Raw genomic sequence first — 22,234 nt, forward strand, 5'->3', positions numbered from 1 at the left:
GCACCAGAGTGGCTGCTGAACAGATTGGCTAAAAGAGACGTAGAGGAGAGTTTTGTGGAGTGCCGTGGAGTGGCATACAGTATAGCGGCGCAGGGTGCAGCGGCATGGAGTTCAGCGGCGCAAAGTGCAGCGGCATGGAGTTCAGCGGCGCAAAGTGCAGCGTGGTGTCGTGTAGAGTGTAAAAGAGTGGCGGGGAGCATAGTGATGCAGAGCAGAGTGCAGTTGTGTAGAGTGCATTGGCATAGACTTAAGTGGCGTAGAGTGGTGCAGGGTAGAGTGCACTTGCATAGAGTGCAATGGCGTAAAGTGCTGTAGAGTGGCGTACTGTGGTGCAGAGTGGATTAGAGTGGCGTACAGTGGAATGGCGTACAGTGCAGGGGCATAGAGTGGAGTGTTACAGAGTAAACTGTATTGGCATAGGGTGCAGGGGCACAGAGAGGAGTGTTACAGAGTAAAGTGTATTGACAGAGTACAGTGGCGTGGAGTGGAGTTTTGCAGAGTAGATTGTTGTGTGGCCTAGACTGGAGGGGTGTAGAGTGCAGTAGCGCATTTATTTAAAAGAGTTATAAAGTGCACAGCTACCCAACAGGGTTTCCAGGGGCTAAGCAGGACAAGCAAGGTTTAAGTTTGTTGGAGGGCGAAGAATTAAACCGGACTATAAAGAAAGGTCTTCAGCTTTTTATGAAAGGCTAAGAGACCAACAGATGCGGAGTTCCAGCGGAAGGGAATTCCACAATTTAGGTCCAAGGTAGGAGAACGAGCGGCCTCCCATACGGGTCCACCGCACTCTAGGAACTGAGAAAAGAGAAAGGCTGGCCGAGCTCAGTTTGCGAGTGGGTAGGTAAGGCTTGACAAGGCTTTGTATGTACAAAGGGGCCAAACAATGATGAGCTCGAAACATATAGCAGAGGGCCTTAGAACTCAATACGTTTGTTTACCTTGAGCCAGTGAAGTTGATGAGCAGTGGGGAAATAGAAGCGTGACAAGGCAACCGAAAAAGCATGCGGGCCGCCGCATTTTGAATGAGCTGGAGACCACGGACAGTCGTCTTGTCCGCGCCAAATACAGTACATTACCAAAATCAAGTCTGGAGAACAACAAGACCTGCAATACGGTTCTTTGGGCTGCAGGTGGAATTAGCCAGAGGATTTTCTTTCGCCACTTCAGAACCGCAAAGCAAGCTGAGGTGATTCCAGACACTTGAGCTCCAAGAGAAAGCTTGCTATCAATGGTGACACCCAAGTTCTTAACCTTCGGGACCAGAGCCAGTAAAGTTCCAATTGTTGCAGGCCACTAGCTAGCTCCCCAAAGCTCGAAATTGTTCCGCAGGGGCGTAGAGTGGAGTTTTGCAGAGTAGATTGGTGTGGCCTAGACTGGAGGGGTGTAGAGTGCAGTAGAGTAGAGTGGTACAGGGTAGAGTGCAGTGCAGTAGCGCCGAATGCTGTGGTATCGAGTGTCCAGTACAGCGGTAGGGAGTGGTGCAGAGCGGAGTAGGCATGGAATGGTAGTGCATTGCCATTACAGACAGCACATTTTCAATTGAAATGACCATTACATTTGCACAGACATACAGTTTCCCTAATAAAACTATACAGTGCACAAATGAAAATGTGTGGAAATTGCATCACCTCCTGTAATGATTTGTTTTGTTCATATTAAAGTGTTCGTTTCCAACACTTCAGAAATAACAAAAAATGTGCTTCATTTGTGTTTCTAATTCTGATATATTCTGAAATACTTGTAGTTAATTTACATGTGTGCTAGAAAAAAACTCTTTCCTACCCCCAGTATCCAACAAGATTGTCACATAAATCCTCTCACCTCTAAGTCAGAGAAAGAAAGGCAAACATGCCCCCTCAGAAGACAGTGCCCGATATTTGACCTCGGTCTTTGAACGCGCAGCAAATACAAGATAAGAAGAAGATTTAAAGGCCTGTTTACAGAAAGAGTCTGTGAAAGAATACAGTAAACACTTTAGGAAACGGGGGTGAGGAACTGAACCTGGAGAGCCTAAAGCAAATAAAGCCAGCAAACAGAAAGCCAGAAAATGTGAGTTACAAGCCACAAACTCAATGATAATCAACAGGTGGAATGTATTCCTAGGCCAACTTTCTGAATGTCCGCAAGAAGTATTTAGCATAGGCTGCGACCTAAAATATGATGCATCATTCTGATCCTAGAAAGCACCTTTAATGCACAATGGGAAATATAAACTGACACATGGTTTGCAAAAAGAGGAAGGATTTTGCACAGAGGTTAGAGGAGGAATGGTTCCCCCCACATTGACCCGCTGTCATGTCAGTGACCCAAGGAGTACTCAGGCCCAAATTTTCTCTAGGGCCAAAAGATCTTGGTGCTTTCTTGCAATTTTAACAAGATATATCTGGAAAGGATCAGTCTAAATGGAAAGATGGAGGTCAGTGGTTGTTCACTTGTTTCTGTGGAAGACTTGGGACATTTTTGAACTGGACACCTTTGAGACCTGTATGAACATACAGGGAACCTGAATGTTCTGGATTTAAGTTACTGGTAAATCCCTGTTCCCTGGGCATCAGCCACCTGATCCTCAACTTTGCATAAACAATGGGCTACCAACATAGACGAGGTAAATGCCGGTCTACCTAGAGCTTAACAAAAGGAACACAAGAAAAACCAAAGCAATAAAAGTTGTTCATTATTTGTTTTTCCATTCTAAGAATTAATGCTAATTTCTCATAAGAAGACCTTCACCACTTGCAAAATCAAGGAGCACAAGCGGGGAGGGGTGTGTGAAGAGAAAATCAGAATAATTCATCACTCAGCCCAGAAGCACATACTTCTTCTCAAAGATAGCAAATACTAGCACCATAGAACCAACATAAGAAAACAGCAGAGTGCTGTACAGGGTCAAAAGCAAGGAAACAGTCAACGTGTGATTGGAGCGGTAGCTGGTTTCTGGGAGCAGATGTGGATTGTAACCCATCCCAATGTGAGCTTTTATTGATGCAGGGTCTCCCGATAATACATTTACTGCATTTGTTCTGTGTGTGTGGATATTTTCAATACTGCTACCTGCACTAGATCCAAGAGGCAATGAGAGGGTGGTAATGCAATCTATGCTCTTTTAGGCAACCTTGCGACTTCACTAAACAATCGACTGTAGTATATTTTGAGAGCACAGGAAAAAGTAAGTTGCTTTTTGTATACTTTTGATGCATCACAAGATGGGCACTGGTGTACCTGTAGGAGAAAATGATGCAGTGTGACTTCCAGCTCCGCTATCCGATGAGCTGGATCTTGGTCATCGTCATGCATCTCAAGGTCCTCCTCTGGAATAGTATCCCACTTCCCACGGTGAGCTGCCAAGAGGTGCACCAGCTCATACTGTCCAGGAAGGGCCAGACACAAACACGTCTGTTTCCCATGCTTGAAACGAATGCGTCGACGTTTGCACTGCTCAGGACCATCATGCTGCGTAGTCGGTAGGAGCTGGTCCCCCAAAAGTGTGTTCAAGACTCGACAGCGAGCAGCACAGTTCTGGCCAAAGATAAGGAGGCAAGGGTTACAGTGCACCTTCAGCTTACGGTAATCCTCGTGGCTGGGGAAGGACATGCAGCTCAGCTGACCTAAAGGAGAAAATGGATAGACAAGAATTAGTATACCTAACTTGATTTAGCGTGTGAAAGAAGGTTAATAACTGATAAGCATCAGAAATGTACAGACAATTAACATATCCTTTTTATAACAAACGAGGTCAGGTTCAAGGAGGGTCAAAAGACGCACAGTACTGCCTCATTTCAGACTACACAGCCAAACTACAACTTTCACAGTGCTAGAATTATCCCTTGTGGAAACTCCCATTGAAGCATAAGGATTCTGGACTACACGTCAACAGGAATTTTCGCTACAGAAAAATAAGTAGATGGTCAAAGACTTACATGCCAGCAACTGGCTCTAGTAGAAACCATTCACAAAAAAAAAAATCAACTGCAAATTCCTTCATGGCCAAGTCCTTTGTGTCAGTGAGTTTTTTCTGAATTGGCTGCCTGTTTGCGCCTGGTCTGTTGCTGGAAGGCAGACTCCCCAAACTGAACGATAGTCTCCATATAACAGCAGTCATCTAACTATACCGCTAATCCAGTCTACTAGTGCAGTATGGTAGAGCAGCCTGCAGCTAGCAACTTATACGTTAGGAATTGGAAAATCCCTTGTCAACGTTTTTGTCACAAATGCAGTTCAGAAAAGAAAGAAAACCGTAAAATAAAAAACTAATTTAAAAAGCCAAAACATGAGTTTATTTTTCTCCTATTAGTGACTGCAGCTGAACAACAAGCATTTACAATGCAATGGTCTCGGCATTGTTAAAGTTAGAGCTATTGGCATTGCTCATGACATTATTTGTGTTTATGTTTTTAAAACATTTAAAGAAACGGCATTGTTATTTACAATGTCAATAGCTTAATCTCTCTCAAATGCGAGACCTATCGCATTTGCACCCACACACAGAGCCACCCACACAGAGCCACCCACACAGAGCTATTCACATAGAGCCACCTGCACACAAATAGATCCACCCACGCATAGAGCCACCTACAAAAAAAGCCACCCACATAGAGGCACACACACACACACACACACACACACAGATCTTAGAGTGGCTGTTGGGGAAATCAGGGACTAAAGACGTGAAAGACTAAATACCGCTCACCTGGGCCGGTATCCCGCAACACTCACTCCAGCTGCGGGAAGGTAAATTCGGGCAGCTCCAGCAGCGTCCCGTACCGCTCCAGGAATGAGCAGACCACCGCGAAATCCGGCAAGGAGCCCGGGCAGGTGTCTTCTTCCACGGGCGCCTGCGTCTCCGCCGCTGCCTCCGCGGCCGCCATCATGGACCTGCTGGGGAAGGAGGGGGGCGACCAGGCTCGAGCATCCGGAGGAGCCCGCCGCGATCCCACAATGCACCGAAAGAGGCAGCAAAAGCAGCACAGGTTGCGGTGACGCTCCTCCCCGACTGCCCTCTCGCTCTCCCTCCCCCCGGGAGCGTTCTAGTCTGGCCTTGTGTGACACGAAATGAAGACAAAAGAGCATAGAGATCTAATGGTTTGAGAGCGGAGATAGAGTGGAAATAGACAACGGACGACAAGCTGAAGATTTCGTTCGTTGGTCTACAAGGTAGCCATCTTGGGAATAAAGCGGGGGTCCAGAAACGAGTCAGTGACAATATTAACCGATTCAAGCATACTTAGGACTTGGGTAGCAGCGCGAAATAGCACCTCTAGCTGCATCTCCCAAACATCCCGTGATTTGCAGGAGTATGCCGAGTGCGCTTGAAGAGAAAGAATTCTGAATATATATTGCATACGCTTTTCTCGAGAGCAGAGCACAATCTTACCTGGTTCAAATCTCTGCGAAATGTGCCCCGCCTTCAACAAAACACATGTTGAAAGTCCTACCCCGCGAAGGCCGCCAGTACACCCCAACTCGCAAGCATGTTCAGAGCAACCCCCAAAAGGTATGAACTGCACATCCACACAGATAAGGGGGATGGACCAATAAGAAGGAAAGTTCTCTGATACCTTCGGGTCGAGTTCGCGATATATAAACACTACAACAACAAACCAAAAAAAAAAGAAAAAAAGTAAAACATGGAGGTGCTGCAAGTTAATGGAGAAGACGGAAAATGAATGTTACATCTTCAGAAGCACTCCCAATTAGTGGTACTGCAAAGTCAATCTTAAATTTAGGAATCTTAAAGAAGTCTCCACATAGTTTAACATATTGAAACATGTGAGCTCAACAACCCTCACCAGCAAACCTACTCTCAAATAAAGCAAAAAATAAAAATCTATAGGCTCACCATAACGCCACCACCCCATTAGCCCCATCTTTTCAAATGCTCGTCGCCTGACTAACCAAGAACAGAAATGCCACTGTTACTATGTTCTGGTTTCACACGCCTTATCGAAAACTGAAAAACAAAAGAGCAGTGTGCAATGGAACACGTGGTCTCTACGGCAGAAGGAAAATCCCAGTGCAGCTTTGCTTATCTGGCAGCCTGACAATAGTAGCAGAAGATGGGGGAAAACTGACCGCAAGCAGCTAGAAGCTCACACCAGGGGAATGACAGCGCTACTCTCGCATCCTGTCCTGCACAAGAATGCTGCCCACCAAGTCCACGGCGAACCTCGGGCAGACAGACGACTGAGCACGAGCACAACCGGAGCTTACAGGCTCCGCCGCTGTTCTTTAACCCGCCCCCCTTTCTCCGAGGTGAAGCAGAAATGCCTCGGAGAAACGCAGTGGCGTTTTCGGGGGCGTGTTTTTCTTTTTCTCTCCTCTTGCCATTGGCTGGAGGAGAGAAAAACACGCCCAGAGAAAACCTCGCAAAAAACACGCCCCCGAATCCGAAAATGACGGGGCTTGTTTTGCGAGACGAACCTCTTCTCCAATGGCTGGCCAGCATTTAAGAGGCCAGCCAATGGAGAAGAGGAGAGAAGAGGGGCGGGTTCAAGCCCCTCTTCTCCAAAACATTAAATCTCGGAGCGAGACTGCGCAAGCGCAGCCTTCGAGCCGAGACCTAAAAACGTCCCCCACAGCTCCAAAACCGTCTCTTACCCTTCCGGCCCACCAGGAAAACACCTGGTGCCCACTATGACCAGTCCAGCCCTGGTTGCTGGTGACTACCTGGCGCAGTGACTGGTGCGCTATCTGCGGCTCCACACATGATGCACCCACCCTCTGTCATACGGGCATTCGAGTGTGTTACAAGAGCCTTGCTAGCCTCAGCCGTTGTGAGAGACTCTCGCGACGTGCTTCAATCTGCAATGATTCTCAGAGCGACTGTGTGTAGATCAAGTAACCCCGGACACCGCCAGCCCCCCAGGGCCTTCGGGGCTCACTTGCTTTCATTGATGGGGGTTCATCTGCTCCCCCACACAAGCACCTAGAGCTGGAACAGAGAGGGATCCCGACAGATCCTGAATCCAGGAGCTAATACTGAGCCAGATTCAGGTCGGCCCCAGTGAAATGCCCTCTTTTGTCAATTTGTCGACTGCAGGACACACTCAGCAGCATCTACACTTCCTGCAGGAGGCGAGGGAGCTCTCTCACTTTCATGTCCATCCATGCCCAATGCTAATGCCTCATATAAAGGGCCATCAGCACTCCTTTTGTCTGAGTCTCATCCTGGCTGGGGGTATCTGTATATTAACACCCCGATGCCAATGCCACCAGGCAAACAAACACACTCGGCTTGTCACTGCTCAAGTGTGTGAGATAAGCTATGATCTGGAGACATGGGTTTGACTTTTCAAAGCTCTTCATGTAACAAATATGTACAACTGTTGGACTGTCATCTGTGTCTGTCAATGTGAGTAGCTGCACCGATACCCTTTTATATAGCGCTTTCTACTAGTGCTCATTACTATAGAAGAGCCTTTTCAGCAGCATAAAATGACCAAACATTGGAAGAACATCAGGATGGTTTTAAACTCAAGCCTGGCAGTTTGCGTGCAGCTCCTCGATGCCAGTTCATAGCTCCCCAAGGGCCGGGTTTATAGTTTAATGAAAGGCGCTACGCCCATCAGGTGGCGGAGGATGTTAACACCGCCACACTGACGTACAACCGTCCATCAAATGTGTATCTCTGTACATTGAAAAGACCCCCGGTCACTGTGGATCCTTTCAATGTACAAAACGTTTTATTGAAAGGCTGCTCTCGGTTTGGACGTTTGTTCAACAAACTTTTCCAAAGCTTTCTTTTTTCTGACACATGCTCCCGAGTCATGCAGTTTTACTTTCCATTTATATATTTTTAATGAAGATGAACGTCTACAATCTTGGAACAGTAAACTAAAAAGAACAAAGGCCCGTGCAGCATCATAAAACATACCTGCACATGTGTGATGACACATGCACATACATCATCGCTCTGGGGATTTTTTTCTTTTTGCCGATACTAAACAGCATTAGCAAAGACAATTGTAAACCCAAAAGACACGAAACTTTGGTTTTGCTAATGCTTGTTATATTCTAGTCTTATGCACCCCTCATAAACCTGTAGCTGTACATACCTAACCGTGAATAGCAATGGAAACACTGTCTGGGGTAAGTCAGTTGCTTCTCACAACCAAACGCGGCTCTCGACAGCAGACGCATCAACCCGCTGAGCTCTCTTCACGGAACCTCGCTCACCACGACACCCACACGACCTCCTCTGTGAGTTTTACAATATCACTTCAGGCCTAAGGTCCGATGAATCCACATACTGTTTTTAAAGTTCGTCGAAGTCCATGGAACGTTCGAGGTGCGACTAACAAAGTCCCTGATGTCGGGAGCCTCAGACACTGCTGGGGGGGGGGGGGGGGGGGGGGGGGCTGTGATTACGCCAATAAGCTCGTGCTCTTGGCATGCTTTGCTTTACTCTGTTCCCTGTAACAGCTCCATTTGCAGCGCTTGGTTCTTCCCTCCAAACCCCTCCCAACTCCTGTCTGACGTCAGAGCGCCCTGGCAGGTGTGACATCGGCAGACTCCTCATACAGGACTCTTTAATGACGTCTCCCGGGACTCAGGGGCGCTTGAACTGTGCTCTGTCCATGCAGGGGGAACTTCCTGCCTCTGCTCGCCTCCTGTTGTAGCCTGACTGAGGGAGATTGGGGGGGGGGGGGGGGGGGCTCATAGAGGCGGGGGCAGGCGGAGGACGTATAATGACGGGGGTGGCGTGCATTTATCAGGTGTGGGAGGGGAAGCATGCTTTAGAAGGGGTTGCAATGGATAGAAACCATCTAGGAAGGAGCAATAATGTTATATCGCCGCACAAAGGGGGAGCGAAATTGCAAGTACGTGTGAGGAGAAAAGGCACTTACATGGAGGTGGCTAGTTGAATGTGTGAGCTGGGGCCACAGTCTGGTGAATTCCGACAGCGCAGTGTGTAGCAGCTGGCTACCACCAACAGCTTTGAACACCATTTTGTAACTCTTCAATAGAAGTCCTCCATTTAAGTTCTCGCTGTATTTTTCGCTGCTCTTCTTTCTATTTATCTGCCTCATGGTTCCTCGTCCTGTGTGAAAAAACCCACACGTCTTAGAGTTGCGACTCTGATTTACACACATTTAGCTTTTTGTAGATGCTTGAATTTTCGGGCGTGCTCCTGTAGTCACCGATGTAAGAGGTCTGAAGAACTGGAAGAAGAACTGTGGGCGGAGAATCAGAGGGAGAGGAGGAGCACGCCACCGCCTTTCTCCGAGGCGAAGCAGAAATGCCTCGGAGAAAGACAGCGTTGGTTTCGGATTCGGAGGCGTGTTCTCCTCTTGCCATTGGTTGGAGGAGATAATTAGAAAAGTAGCAAAAAACACGCCCCCGAATCCGAAAAGGACGGGGCCTGTTCGGAGAGACGAACCTCTTCTCCAATGGCTGGCCAGCATTCAAGAGGCCAGCCAATGGTGAAGAGGGGAGAAGAGGGGCGGGTTGAAGCCCCTCTTCTCCAAGTCATTAAATCTCGGAGCGAGACTGCGCAAGTGCAGCCTTCGCGCCGAGACCTAAAAAGGATTAATTTTCTTCGAAACAATGCTTTATGAAGCCAAACTCTGCTCATTTGTGAATGGCAGGCACCCAGATAAGAGAATCAACTTAATCTGCGTTATCAACTGCCTGTGCAAAAAGAAGTTCCCCTTTTCTATGATAAAGTACTGCTGCATACATGCCCGCCCGCAGGGGTGGGGATGGGGGGTTAGGGGAGGACTAAATCTGAGTGTATGAGAACATTTGTTAAGTGAGCTAGTCATAAGGCAGCAGATAAACTCTAAACAAAGATAACCATGCTGCCATGACATTAGATCAGAATATGTATTTTTCTGAACATAAAACAAGAAATCAGATCTTGAATCTGAAACCTCACAAGCTAGATAGTCAAGCAGTCAAGTGCAACAGAAGAGCGTGGGCATCTTAAGCAGCAGCTCCTGGGGAGGGCACCAATTAGCTGCTTAGTACGACAATGAAATCTTCAATGCTCCCATGACATCAACTTATTTTCTAGCCAGCAAACTGCACGACACCTCCACCCCTTACAATACTGTTCAAGATCACAGTCAGCTTTTTTGCATAGTCGCTTTACAAAACCAAATTTATTTTTACACTGCTAATGTAATAAATGCCACACAATACACTACTATAGTAAAGACAATATACTACCTTGTCTTGAAAGTGTCCACATTTCTTAAATTATGTGCAGCAGAACGAGGACTTAATAACTAATACCAGATTTTTCACAAAGTAAGGGTTTCCAATATCGAGAGTATAACTACTTTAAAGGAATACCACAACATAGGAATGACCTTTTGCTCAAAAGGAACACCAAATCTACCTAAACCTTGGCTTCATTGAGCAGGATACAAATTCCACACTAGTGTCAGAGGGAGTAAATTATTAAAATAACAAGATGTGACAAGATTCACCATGAAAGTTAGCAAATAAAGGTTTAAAATTCGGTTCTTGAGATTACACTCGAACACAATTACATTGAAAGTACTACAAGTGACTGGTTTCTTGACACTGAATTCTTTTTTCCTTGGCAAACCCATCAAGAAACATTTAAATAGCTCACTTTATAATTAAACCTAACCAATCAGCTTTAGGTATATAATATAAAAATTATCTGCAGAAGCAATAGTCTACATCCGCCCAAACTTCAGTGGCATTGGAGCATATGGGAGGCCAGTCCAAATGCTAACATACATACCAACATTGAGAGGTCGATACACAACGCTTTTGTCAAAATGCAAAAAGTAATTTATTCTAAGATCGGAAGAAGAAAAAAATAATAATAAGGACGACACTCACCTAGGCACCTGCTCAAGTGTCTGGGGGTGATTAGTGTGCTGTATAAATAAGCATGGCATGATAAACAGGTTTAATAAAGGAGTACAACAACCATCAAGTGCATATGGATTTGTCAAGGATATAGAGTGAAACTGGGAATTGGGAAGAAAAAAAAACAAAACGACTGGACAAAAACTAAAACCAAGATCAAATAGATCATTCAAGATTAGAGGGCCTGTGAATCTACACCTGTAAGGAATGGAGTTGTAATTTTGGGGGGGGGGGGCAAGTACTCAACTTCGATAATTATCACAATCCATGTCAGGGTGAAACCTCAAAGTCACCAAATAGGCCTGAGCTCAACCCCCTGGTAGATTTGGCAAAGCAGACAGTCTTAACATAACGCATTGCCCTAAGATTTTATGCAGTACCAAAATATCAATAGTCAGAATGCTAAACAATGAAAATCTCCCCAAAAAAATTATATAAATAGAGTACAATTTAATAAACCAAATAGGACCAAGTGACAAAAATCCCCTAAGGGAAACCTGAGATATTCATTTTTAAAATTTTAATTGGAAATAGTGCCAAGAAGCACAAAGTCCCAATGATAGCCAATGGTCATGATAGAGCCGGCCTACGCGCAATTTGAGGCCATAGAAGTATACTTCTAAAGCCCCCAAGCACTTAAGGGACTTAGAGACTCCGTGTGTCAAGAAGAGTCCAGTCAAGCTGCTACTAGCCAGCTGCGCAGTTGCAGGAAAAGGCTTCTAGTAGAGGATTTCTTCTCTGTAGCTTTCATGGGAGGTCAGCCTTACGAACCTTGGAGTTCATTTCTTTGACCTGGGTACAAGAGAGCAGGTCAAGTACTCCATTGCTCTTAGCGTGCAGACAGCAGGTTCAGTCCTCTTGTGCTCTTTCTCAGGTCCAGGTGTGTTCTGAAGTGTGTGCCTGAAGATGCCTCATTTATGCCTTCCACAAGCTAAGTGGTGGGAATGGCCCCTGTGGACACCCTAACCAATGAGGGTAAAGGTTCCCAGGACGGAGCCTACCCACTTTGGGACATTTCAAGATGGCCGAAATCATTAACCATACTAAACTTGGCCCAGAGGGCTGGGGGTGTAGGGGGTGTACAATGCTAATCCTACTGCCCTTCCACTTCTAGCAATAAAATCCAATTTGAGGCAGGTCTTGTACCCACAACAACCTCAGAGACATAAATACGGTAGAATAAAAGCAGTGTTCTTAGTAACCAGGGAGTGGATACACAAACTGTTTTGGCATCCCGTTTCCCTCCTTTGCGCCCCGGTCTCTGGAGGCAGAGACCACCTCTGTTCAAGAACAGCAGATCATGCAATCCTAGTGGGAAGTTCAAATTAGGAGTGAGGGCAGTCAAGGTGGAAAGGTCAGTGGTTGCTTTCGTTAGTCAAACCAAGCCTTGCCAGTAGGTTATCAGTGTGCTATAGTGTTTAAGAATTCCATGGACTTAGGCCTATGATATGGGGGCAACCACAGCAAGTGCTGGAGAGCAATGATGGAGGGTGAATCCTTAACTAGCCATGGTTTTGTTGCCGGGCTCTATCCACTCAAGAGCCAGACGAAGCTCTGTCACACATAGGGTGTTATATCTCAGAATACTAAACCGCCCTCATGTGGCTTTTTTTTTTTATAGCAATCGTTTTTATTGATTTTCAGAACAACAGTAGCATTGCACATGCATAGTCATACAATAACAAATAACTGTCGGGATTCCCCCGGCCCTAAGGCTCTACAGAATTCCCCATAGGTGGTTCAGATGCTCCGTGTGCGACCCAGTGGAACCCCTCCTCAGACTCCTCCGGTATCCCGTCCCCCCCCCACCCCCCCCCACTACCCCCCTCCCACCGCCCCCCCCCCCCCATAGGCTGCTGCATAGCGTCCGAAAAGACAAAGAAGGAGAGACCGCTTCAGTCTGTGGAGAGCCAGGTCCGGAAGAGACGCATCTTCCGCCACGCGGGCGGGATGACGGCTGACGGGAGGCCCCTAGACAAGAAGGTCAGTAACGATCCCCAAGACTCCTCAAAGGCCGTGGGATCATCCCTAAAGCACAGCGCCAAGCGCTCCATCGAAAGCAAGCGCCACAGGCGGGCATGCCACAGGGACAGAGCGGGAGCAGCCTGTTTCTTCCATGCCGCTGCCACCGTGAGTTTAGCTGCCCCCACGCAGAGCCACCATATAGCTTTATCCCCCCTGGACACTTCCTCCCAGTCCTCTCCCCGAAGACCCAGGATGACATGAGCAAGGCCCCCGGGCGGTTCAAAGCCCAAAATCTCTTTAATCTGCGCTAAAATTTCAGCCCAGAAAGGTTGAATACTAGGGCAGTCCCACCAGATATGTTTGAAATCCCCGAGGAGACCGCATCCCCGCCAGCAGAGTGCAGAGGTCCCCGGGAAGATCCTAGCCAATTTAGTGGGGTATAGGTACCAATCAAAGATGGTCTTGTAGTGAGCTTCCCTCAAGCCTACCGACAAGTTATGCCTAGGAATGTCCCTCATGTGGCTTTTTGAAGAGGAATGGTCTTGCAACTCTAGGCTTCTTGTTCCCTTACACAAACTGCAGAGGATGAGATTTAGTATCCTTAGGTACATTTCTGGGAAATGTTACTGAGAGTTTTTTTTTTCACATAACACAAGGGGAAAGAACATTAATTTTAGTGCTGTGGATATAGCTAAATCAGAAGCAATACAACCAGGTCCTTATATATACGTCTCTAAAGGTGTATCCAGCAGGACTGAAACTTTGCTCAGATATAGGGCATAGCAATCGTTGTGAACCTGGACACCAATATAGTGTAGCAGACCTTCCATGTTTTGGAAGCAGTCCCTTACTATATAGGGGCATGCGGTATGATTTGGATCAGCTACTCCCATTTGGGATGATTTAAAAAAGTTGATCTTAAAAAACAAAAAAAAGCCATCTCTGCAACCAGGGCTGGTACTAAGATAGCTGGATCAATTAGGAAACAACAATGTCATCTGCAAAGATGGCATGCCTATATGTCCCACAGTGTCATGAAGCCATTAATTAACTGGTTATCAATTATTCTTTACAACAGCAGCTCCATAATGAGGGTAATGACGAGCGGCGACAAGGGGTACCCATGCCTCATGCCCCTTTACGAGGGATTTGATGTGATAATTCACCATTAATCCGGACAAGTGCACCAAGCTGCTTAAAACTGATAAAGGAGATCATGGTTGGAACTAAACATGTTCTGGCTAGATCCTTAGAAACCAAACACCAACCACCAACCCCCCCTATCGAAAGCCTTCTTCACATCCATCTAGTAAAGGACCACCGGCATTGGCAAGTGGATGAGCTATACTATCAGATGTGTAATTTGTGCATGCCTGTCATCCACACATGAATCCTGCCTGAAGCGGGAAGACCAGCACATCCAAAACGGATGTAATTTAGTGACCAGAATCTTGGTGAAGATTTGAGTCATTAAGAGCACCAATGGGGCAGTATGAAAAGCTTAATTTAGTCTTTTCCAAGTTCAAGAAAGTCTGCAATAGACGACTCCTTTGTATCTGTAACCCTCTCCACGCACCCAAATTGGTATAGGATTTTAAGGGAATGACGAAGGCATCCAGGAATGCTTTCCAAAATATTATTAAAAACCGTCAGGATCCAGGCCTATTCCAAGGACATAAGATGCTAGCTTTACTTCTAATGGGGAAAGTAGTTGTTACAACTCCAGGATTATTTCCCAAGGTAAGACTGGAGGTGAATAGTGCTCAAAATAGGAATCTTGCCAGTCAGGGTGCATCACCCGACCCCTGTAAATGGTACGATTATAATTTAAGTGTTTGTAGAATTTCCTGCCTTGAATGCAGCTCAATCCCATGACTATAGCCAATTGTGTGAATTTTGTTACAGATTTTGGCAGCTTACAACTACTAGGCCGATAAGCTATTAGCGCCCCCCCCCCCCCCCCCTGTTCACCCCTCTATTAGTGTAATACTTTCGGGTTATGTAGAACCTCTTTGTAGCTATTTCTCCAATGAGAATGTTTTAATTTACCCTTTGCTCTAGTAGAGTACTATAGGTTCAGAAAAACGTATTCACTTTGTATTGCTGTTCTAGGGGAAGGATCTGTGACAGAAGCTCATGCTTCTAGTCATGGTTACGCTTTTGGTGGGCAGGGACATGAGAAATTAGTTGGACCTTTAGAACTGCCTTGCTGCTTGCCATTCTGTTCTCATTAGGAGCTTGTGTGTCGTTTTTGTCAAAGTAATGGTGTACTGCTTCAGTTATGTTTTTTAGGGTAATATCCCTTAGTGCTCCTGCATTATGACTCCACTGTTCTGGGGTTTTGGGATTTAGGAACTGGAAGGCCCAGTGTCAGAGTAACCAAGGATTGGTCAGATAATACTCTGACCTATCGATGAATCCAATACAGTATGAAACGTGCGTCTGTATGCAGAGAAAATAAATAGATTCTGGAGTATGTTTTGTGGACACTAGACTAAAAAAAAAAAAAGAAAAAAATAGCCCCTCTCGTTGTGTAGGGTTGGCCAAGACTATCAGTACCAAGACTTCAATCTCATTTATTAGCTCATAAAGACTGTCACTACTGACCTAGAGGCTCAACGATCAAAGCCAATCGGACATGGATCCGGTGCTCTCCATGCCACTGGAGTCAAGCTATCCTGGCTGATGAGGGGTGAAACCCCGAAGCCGGTCCTAGGATGCTGGTTTCCAGTCCAGGGAGGACCTGGCCTGGCAGTTGGGGCTGGGCTTTTTCCCATTGGGCGCAGGTTGACTGATTTACATATGGCTGGGTCCAAACTGGAATGGCTTGGTGAGCAAACAAACGATGGATTTAGGCCCAGATCTCTGTACTGGGGTGAATGTATGACATTGTTCTGCATTTTGTCCATCAATTGATCTTTTTGCATTAAAATGTTCGCCCTTCAATGGTTAACCACGGGTAAAACTTCGTACTTTGGGGAACAAGTTAGAAAAACAAACATTGTTTCCTGTTGTCATTTTGCCCATAGATGGATACAATGGAGAGGTCCCTGGCAGGGTCAGACTGGGACAAAAAAAAATATATATAATAATAGACCAGGGCACAAAAATAAAAGTGGGCCTCATTTGCAAAGCACATATCTAAAAAAATAAAAGTGGTACTATCAGGGGCATCAACAGTAAAACCGGTCCAAGTGGCCATAAAACGGGCCCGAAACTGCTTGAAAAATGTATTTTAAAAATGGTCTACACACTGATCTGCGAATCCAGCTCATCAGGCACTGCCTGATTGACTTATAGGCCAGTCTGGCCCTGGGTCCTGGGTTCTGGTTCTGCAATTTGCCTCCAATTTCAACCCCCCTCCCCTGTTGATCTCTGGCCACTACATCGAACTTGAATGGGAAGACCATCCTCACCAGGAAGGTCATCCCTTTTGTTTTGTTGGCAGAGTGCGAGTGAAAGTTTGTTTGGTACTAGCACAATGTAGGTCTTCTGCAATCATGGCACAGCAAGTGTCTCCCCAGTAACAAAGCAACCCCAATATCTTAGTCATGGAGCCCTTTTCGGATTGCACAATCGAACGTCCAGGATCTCGGCATTAAGGGAGACCAGCCATAGGTCAACTGCCATTGGAAGGTGGGTAAAGCATGGTTCCACAAAGAGCATTTTTTACTATTTTACAAAACTGCAAAATGTGAGAAATGTTAAGTATTTATGTGCCAAATTACCAAACAAAAGTCTAATCTTTAAAATTTTAACTATTACAAAAATTCACAAAAAGCTAGTTTTTGCACAAGGGGCAAACCAAGTACAAATCATTCGAGAGACGTCCCCAACACTGAACTCTCAATCTATCAACTTAAGGGCCCTGCTATTTAGGATTCTTAAAACGGGCGGGGGGCAAGGTAGAAGTAGTCAAGGTACAACATAGGAGGGAGTGTACTTTTCGTATCAGATGCCCATATTTCAAGAGATCAAACGATCTACTATAGCCACAGGTTTTTGTTCCACAGACAATGCCATGCTGGCAGCCTACTACGCAAAAGAGCCATTCAGTCCCAGCACATGTATACATACGTTTGGTGCTAATTACACCTACTGGCATCTGGCTATTTCCAAACGGCTGTAGCCATGGCAGGGCAAGTCAAGCAGGGACTTGCATCCAATTAACCCCACTTTCTGAACAGGAATCGAAACATGCATTATTCCTTGAACATAATGATATGCAATGCAAGATAAACACTATCTGCAATGAAATAGCTTAACACATAGGGACTGCCCCCAACCCACTAGTTTTCATCAATAGCAGTCTCTGTGAGGTTAGGACATTGAAGCATAAGGAGATCAATGGCTACACCAATTATGGCATGCACCATAGAGAGGTTAACAGACCTATGGAATGCGATGTAGAGCAGGAGTACCTCATGTTTTGTACTTTATAAGCAACCATGCACACCCACAACAAAACGGGATCACACCTTTATATAGAAACATGCAGAACCATATCGGAACACAGAGGCGATCTGGGATACTAAGGACTAGAGTCAGAGGAATTAGCGAGCAAGGTTGTTAGACCTGGCACCATTGGCGTGAGTCTCCCTTCAATTTTTCGCGGTGTCTCCTCTGTTTTTGCTGGTAATAGATGCTCTGAGCGCTGTGCCACTGCCATTCAGTGCCACAGCGCGAATGCTCCCTGTGTAAAGTTGACATGTGGATTGGTATATCCAGGATTGGCTTATTTGGTTTACCTGTTAGTCACCAGTGGCGTGGCCTGTGTGTGCCTAGGGCTGGTAAACCAAATGCTGCTGGTGGGCCTGCAGCGCTGGTTTGCGCCACCCACAGAAGCAGCTTGTAAAGTGTGTCTCAGACCTGCCACTGTAGTGTCTGTGTGCAGTCCAGAACTGCCATCTTGGCTGTGAAGTGCACCCACTTCCCAGCCCCTGAACCTTCCCTTGGCATCATGTAAGCCACCCCTATGGTAGGGTGCATTGTATGTGTAAGGTAGGACATGCTCTGATGTGTGTAGCATGTCCTGGTAGTGAATTACACCCAATTTCGTTTTTCACTACTGTAAGGCTACCTGTTCTTCATAGGCCAGAATGGGAGGTTTGGCTATTACATTCTATAGTCCTAACTGACCCACAGAACATGGTAGAAAAACGAATTGAGTATGCCTGAGCTCAGAATATTAAAATACATCTTTTAGTGAAGCTTATTTTTATGTTCGGTGTTTGAAAATACCACTTTAGAAAGTAGGTATTTTCTTGCCCAAGCCTTCCAGTGTGCTCTGCTGTTATGTGTATTGGCTGTCTGGTTTTGGAGGGACAGGACAGGCAGAGTCAGACCTGGGTTGAATAGAGAGATCTGCATTGGAGTATGGGGAGGGATAGCTCCTGGACCTGCATAGGGCTGTGCCTGGCAAGGTGAATGCTGGCTCCACCTCCCACTGTGCGTCTGATGGCAGACCCCCTCTTTCTGAAAGGAAGGACGCAGCCTGGTAAACAAAGTTCTCCAGGGCTGGGCAGAACTGGTTCTGGCTGGGTTCAGTGACTTGTGACTCTTTAGAACAAAGACTTTTGGGGTATAAATATCTGTGCTGAAACCCCTGCAATTTTTATTGCTCCTGGACAACAAGAAGAACCTCTGTCCGTGTAACTGAAGGAATCTGCAGGAGAAGGACTGTCCTTGTGAGCTGTTTCTTGGACTGGCCTGCAGTGGTTACTACTGGACTTGGAAGTAGAGGAAAAGGACTTTGAAGGAACTTTTAATTTTGCTACAGCAATCACCCAAGGGCTAGAAGAGAGCTAGCCTCCTGCACGAGTCTCAGGCACATCAGACTCCACCACCAGCCTCCTGTTTCCTCCCAGCGAGGATTTCCATCTGCAGGTCAGGCCTCCGTGAGTTCCTGGGCCTCTAGTTCTACTGTGGAGAAGAGTGCTGAAAATCGTCGCTAACGCCCGTTAGCGAGCCGCTGCAGCTGGAGAGCGTAAGGAAAATAGTCGCTGCTGCCGCCGAGTGCTCGCTACCGGAGATCGCATCACCGGTCTGCGGGCCTCAAAACGCTCGCTAACCCGAAGATTATCGCATCGAGTTCATCGCTTCATGACATCGCAGAGCGGACGCCGAGCGTTCGCCATTTTCATCGCATTAGGATCGTCGCTCCCTCGCGGAGCGCCCTTTTCTTTCATCGCAACAAGATCGCACACGCAACAGGCTCGGCGCATCCTCCTCCCTTCGCGACAAGGATTTTATCGCATCGCCGGCTTAGCGTGCAGAAGTTTGTCGCTTTGTCCTGCCCACAAGCCAGCGCATCATCCTCCCTTGCGGCAAGGATTCAACGCATCGCTGGTTAGCGTAAGGAAAATTATCGCTACAACTCCTTAGCGACATTTTTGTTGCTTTGCTACAGAATCCAGGTATCTTGTGAGTAAAAGCGTCGCAGAGACCACTGCCTTGAACTGAACTCTTTTGCACACCTTGAACTATTTTTGCAGCCTTTTAAGAGTAACCCTATTTTTCTAGAATTGTGGATTTTTACTGTTATTGGTCTTGTGTTAAGTCTATATATAAAGATACTTATTTTTTATAACTACTTGTGTGGTGTCCCTTACCATAGTATGTGCTGTGATTCACAACCTTGAAACAAATTGAGAATAGTACACTGATTTGATGAAAATCAGGATTTGGGCAATGGGCCCCTGGGTGCCACAATACGTGGTGAGGCTAAGGATTCTGCCTTGTAAATCTCTAGTTAGAGACATTATGGCTGATTGAGAGACATTTTTATTGTATGTCCTTATCCAAGAGATCAAACACGACAAAATAAAAATTCTTGCATGTATAACGACAACATACAGAACACATTTTCCAATTAGGATCCTACATACAGTAGGCTTTAAGCAAACTTGTACAGTCTGCCACAACCATGTATCTGCAGAAGCAACATAAATAAAAACGCAGTCTTACCACTAAAGCAAACAATGTTTTTTGCATTACAGATGAACACTGAGTACCATGTCCCAGGATATCTGTTGACTCAAAGAAAAAAAGAAAAGCACAGTATCACTTTGTTTTTCGTATAGCACTTCATAATGCACTTCCACCATTTAAGCATTATAAACAACAGATGCAATTATTGTCCGACTTAATGGTATTCAAACTAGTAATCTTCAGATGCCTGCAGAGGTTGGTGACACGAGTTAGCCCGAAACAAATTGTAGGTGTAGCACACTTTCAAGCATTTGCAAGAGTGTCTGCAATGGCAGAATATACAAGAGAGGATGGGGCATAGCACTGTTTCAGGTATTCCCTGGGGGAATGAGACAAATGGAATAGGCGACAGTTGCTTCAGCCTTAGCTGCTTGCTAGGATTCCCTTAGTGTGACCTAGTCCCTCACCACAAGAAAAGACCATGTGGTATAGTGCCTCAGATTCCCATTGAAAAAGAGCAGAATATTACAGGAGGTGAACACTTAAGGGAAAACAAAACTGAGGCGGTCTTGCGCCATCTTAGGTGTAGGCCTATACAGATACTGCTATACAACTTTTTGCAGCCCGGTCTGTCACCACTTTCATGGAGAGGCAGTAAAAGAAAGGCTTGGATTTTTCTCAATCCCACACATCCCACACTGTATTATTAAGTACTTGGAAGGTTATTTATGCTGTTTGTCTTAGAGAGGGCTTCACACAGGAAGTGAGTACAAGGTAGTATAATATTGATGTTCTATCTTATGTACTTGTACTGGAAGCAATGGTTGCTCTTTTCTTAGAATGTACGGTTAGTTCTGGAGTGCTCTGGGTCTGGTGTCAGTTACCAAGGACCCTTGGACTAACTGATAGTCTTCGGTTGTGGGTCGACTTCCTACAATAAAAAGAAGCTTATACACAATTGGGTGTGCTCTTGGAGTTAATTTCTCACTGAATTATTTCCTGTTAAACCCTGCATTGTTTGAGGAGTGCAGCATACATGCGTCTGAAGGTAGACGCTGGCAGCCATCTTGGATTAGTTAGTTTTTTTCCCTGATCACTGATACAGAGGAAAACTGGGAAATTCGGTTTAAGGCTTGAATTGATTTCATATCAAGACCGAAGGCTAACATTATTGCAACCTCCTTTATTGCGCCACTCACAGCAGCCCCTTTAAAGAATATAGAACTACAACAAAATTCCAATAGTAACAAGTAGCCAGAATCCCCAGCCATCTTCCTACTTTTTGGCTGCTGCTCACTGAGATAAGTGTTTGTGCTGAGGCTGTGTAAGTTTCAATGTTGATTGGCTGTTTTGACAGCGTGGAATTCTTTATATATTTTGGACTGATAGGTCTTTTTATATGTATGCTGTACTAATAAGTCTTTATTAGGAAAGCAAGTCTTCTACTTGTAGTTGAAAAGGGATTATCTTACTTGATATCGTTTGTTGTTTCTAATAGGTGCAGTCTGGCGTTTTTTGGTAAGTTTGTGTGTGTTCTGTTATTTTATCTAATTTTCATGTGAGGGTTTGTGATTGTGTGGTTAATTATTAGGGCTATGAGGGGTCTGTGTTATTTAACGGAAGGTGTGAAGCGTGAGTTTTCGGCCGACATTTGTTGGTCCCGCACTCACGTATTTTGAGGCAGTAATTATTTAGGCAAATTATCGTCGTAATGTTAGTTCGCGAAGATGGGCGAGTTTAATTGGCTCACGCTTATATTTTTTGAAAATAGAGTTGCATTGTAAGGGAGCCAGCGCACGCGAGATCTTTATGGAGCGCAGAGCACGTCACAATTGATTTGACATGTTAAGCTCATGGCGGCCATCTGGGTTGAATCTAGAACGCTTACTGACTCATTCGCTCGGCCTAGCAACGCGGACACGCGCTGCTCCTGTTTTCTTGGACGTCAGGAGTCTTGTCAGTTTCTGTCACACAGTAGAAACTGACAGCTCTGGTGTATTATGAAGAAATCAGCGTCTGTGTGTAGGAAACGATCCTTTATCCTGTCAACCCAATTATTTTGGTCATATAAGGTCAGGCAGGCTCTTTAGTCACAAGGATATCTTTTGCTAGAGAAAACCTATTTAAGATGGCAAATTATATTTTGAATTGAGAGCAGAATCCCTCTATTGAAGATAAAATAGGGAATATGCTAAACAAATTCACACTTGATTTCGACAGGAAAATGGAATCGAGGATAGATGACCTTTTGCAAAGGTGGGGTTTTTCCTCACAAGAAGAACTTTTTTGGTCAGCTGGCAAGGGTCCAGTGATTAAAAAAAGGTGGTAAAGAGAATAGAAAAAGAAAGAATTTTGAGGAATCAGGATTTATTAGTAAAAGGAGCAACACTGCATTGGAAGATGAAGATTTTCGCAAGCGTGCGAAACAAGGTAGTGTCGGGGACACATAAGGGTACCCAGTAATGGTCCATCAAAGAGCAATATGAGAGCCAAG

At 45.6% G+C, this 22,234-nt stretch overlaps 1 protein-coding gene across 1 annotated transcript in view; it reads right to left on the minus strand.

Moving 5' to 3' along the window:
• Positions 1-22,234, minus strand: part of DSTYK (dual serine/threonine and tyrosine protein kinase) — a 665,420-nt gene that overhangs the window by 554,316 nt on the left and 88,870 nt on the right. Inside the window, exon 2 of the mRNA XM_085651221.1 lies at positions 3,220-3,605. Coding sequence (XP_085507347.1) covers positions 3,220-3,605 — 386 coding nt within the window. The remainder of the gene's footprint in view (positions 1-3,219; positions 3,606-22,234) is intronic.

This window comes from Triturus cristatus, chromosome 1_1, assembly GCF_964204655.1.
Source record: "Triturus cristatus chromosome 1_1, aTriCri1.1, whole genome shotgun sequence".
NCBI classification, from domain to species: Eukaryota; Metazoa; Chordata; class Amphibia; order Caudata; family Salamandridae; genus Triturus; species Triturus cristatus.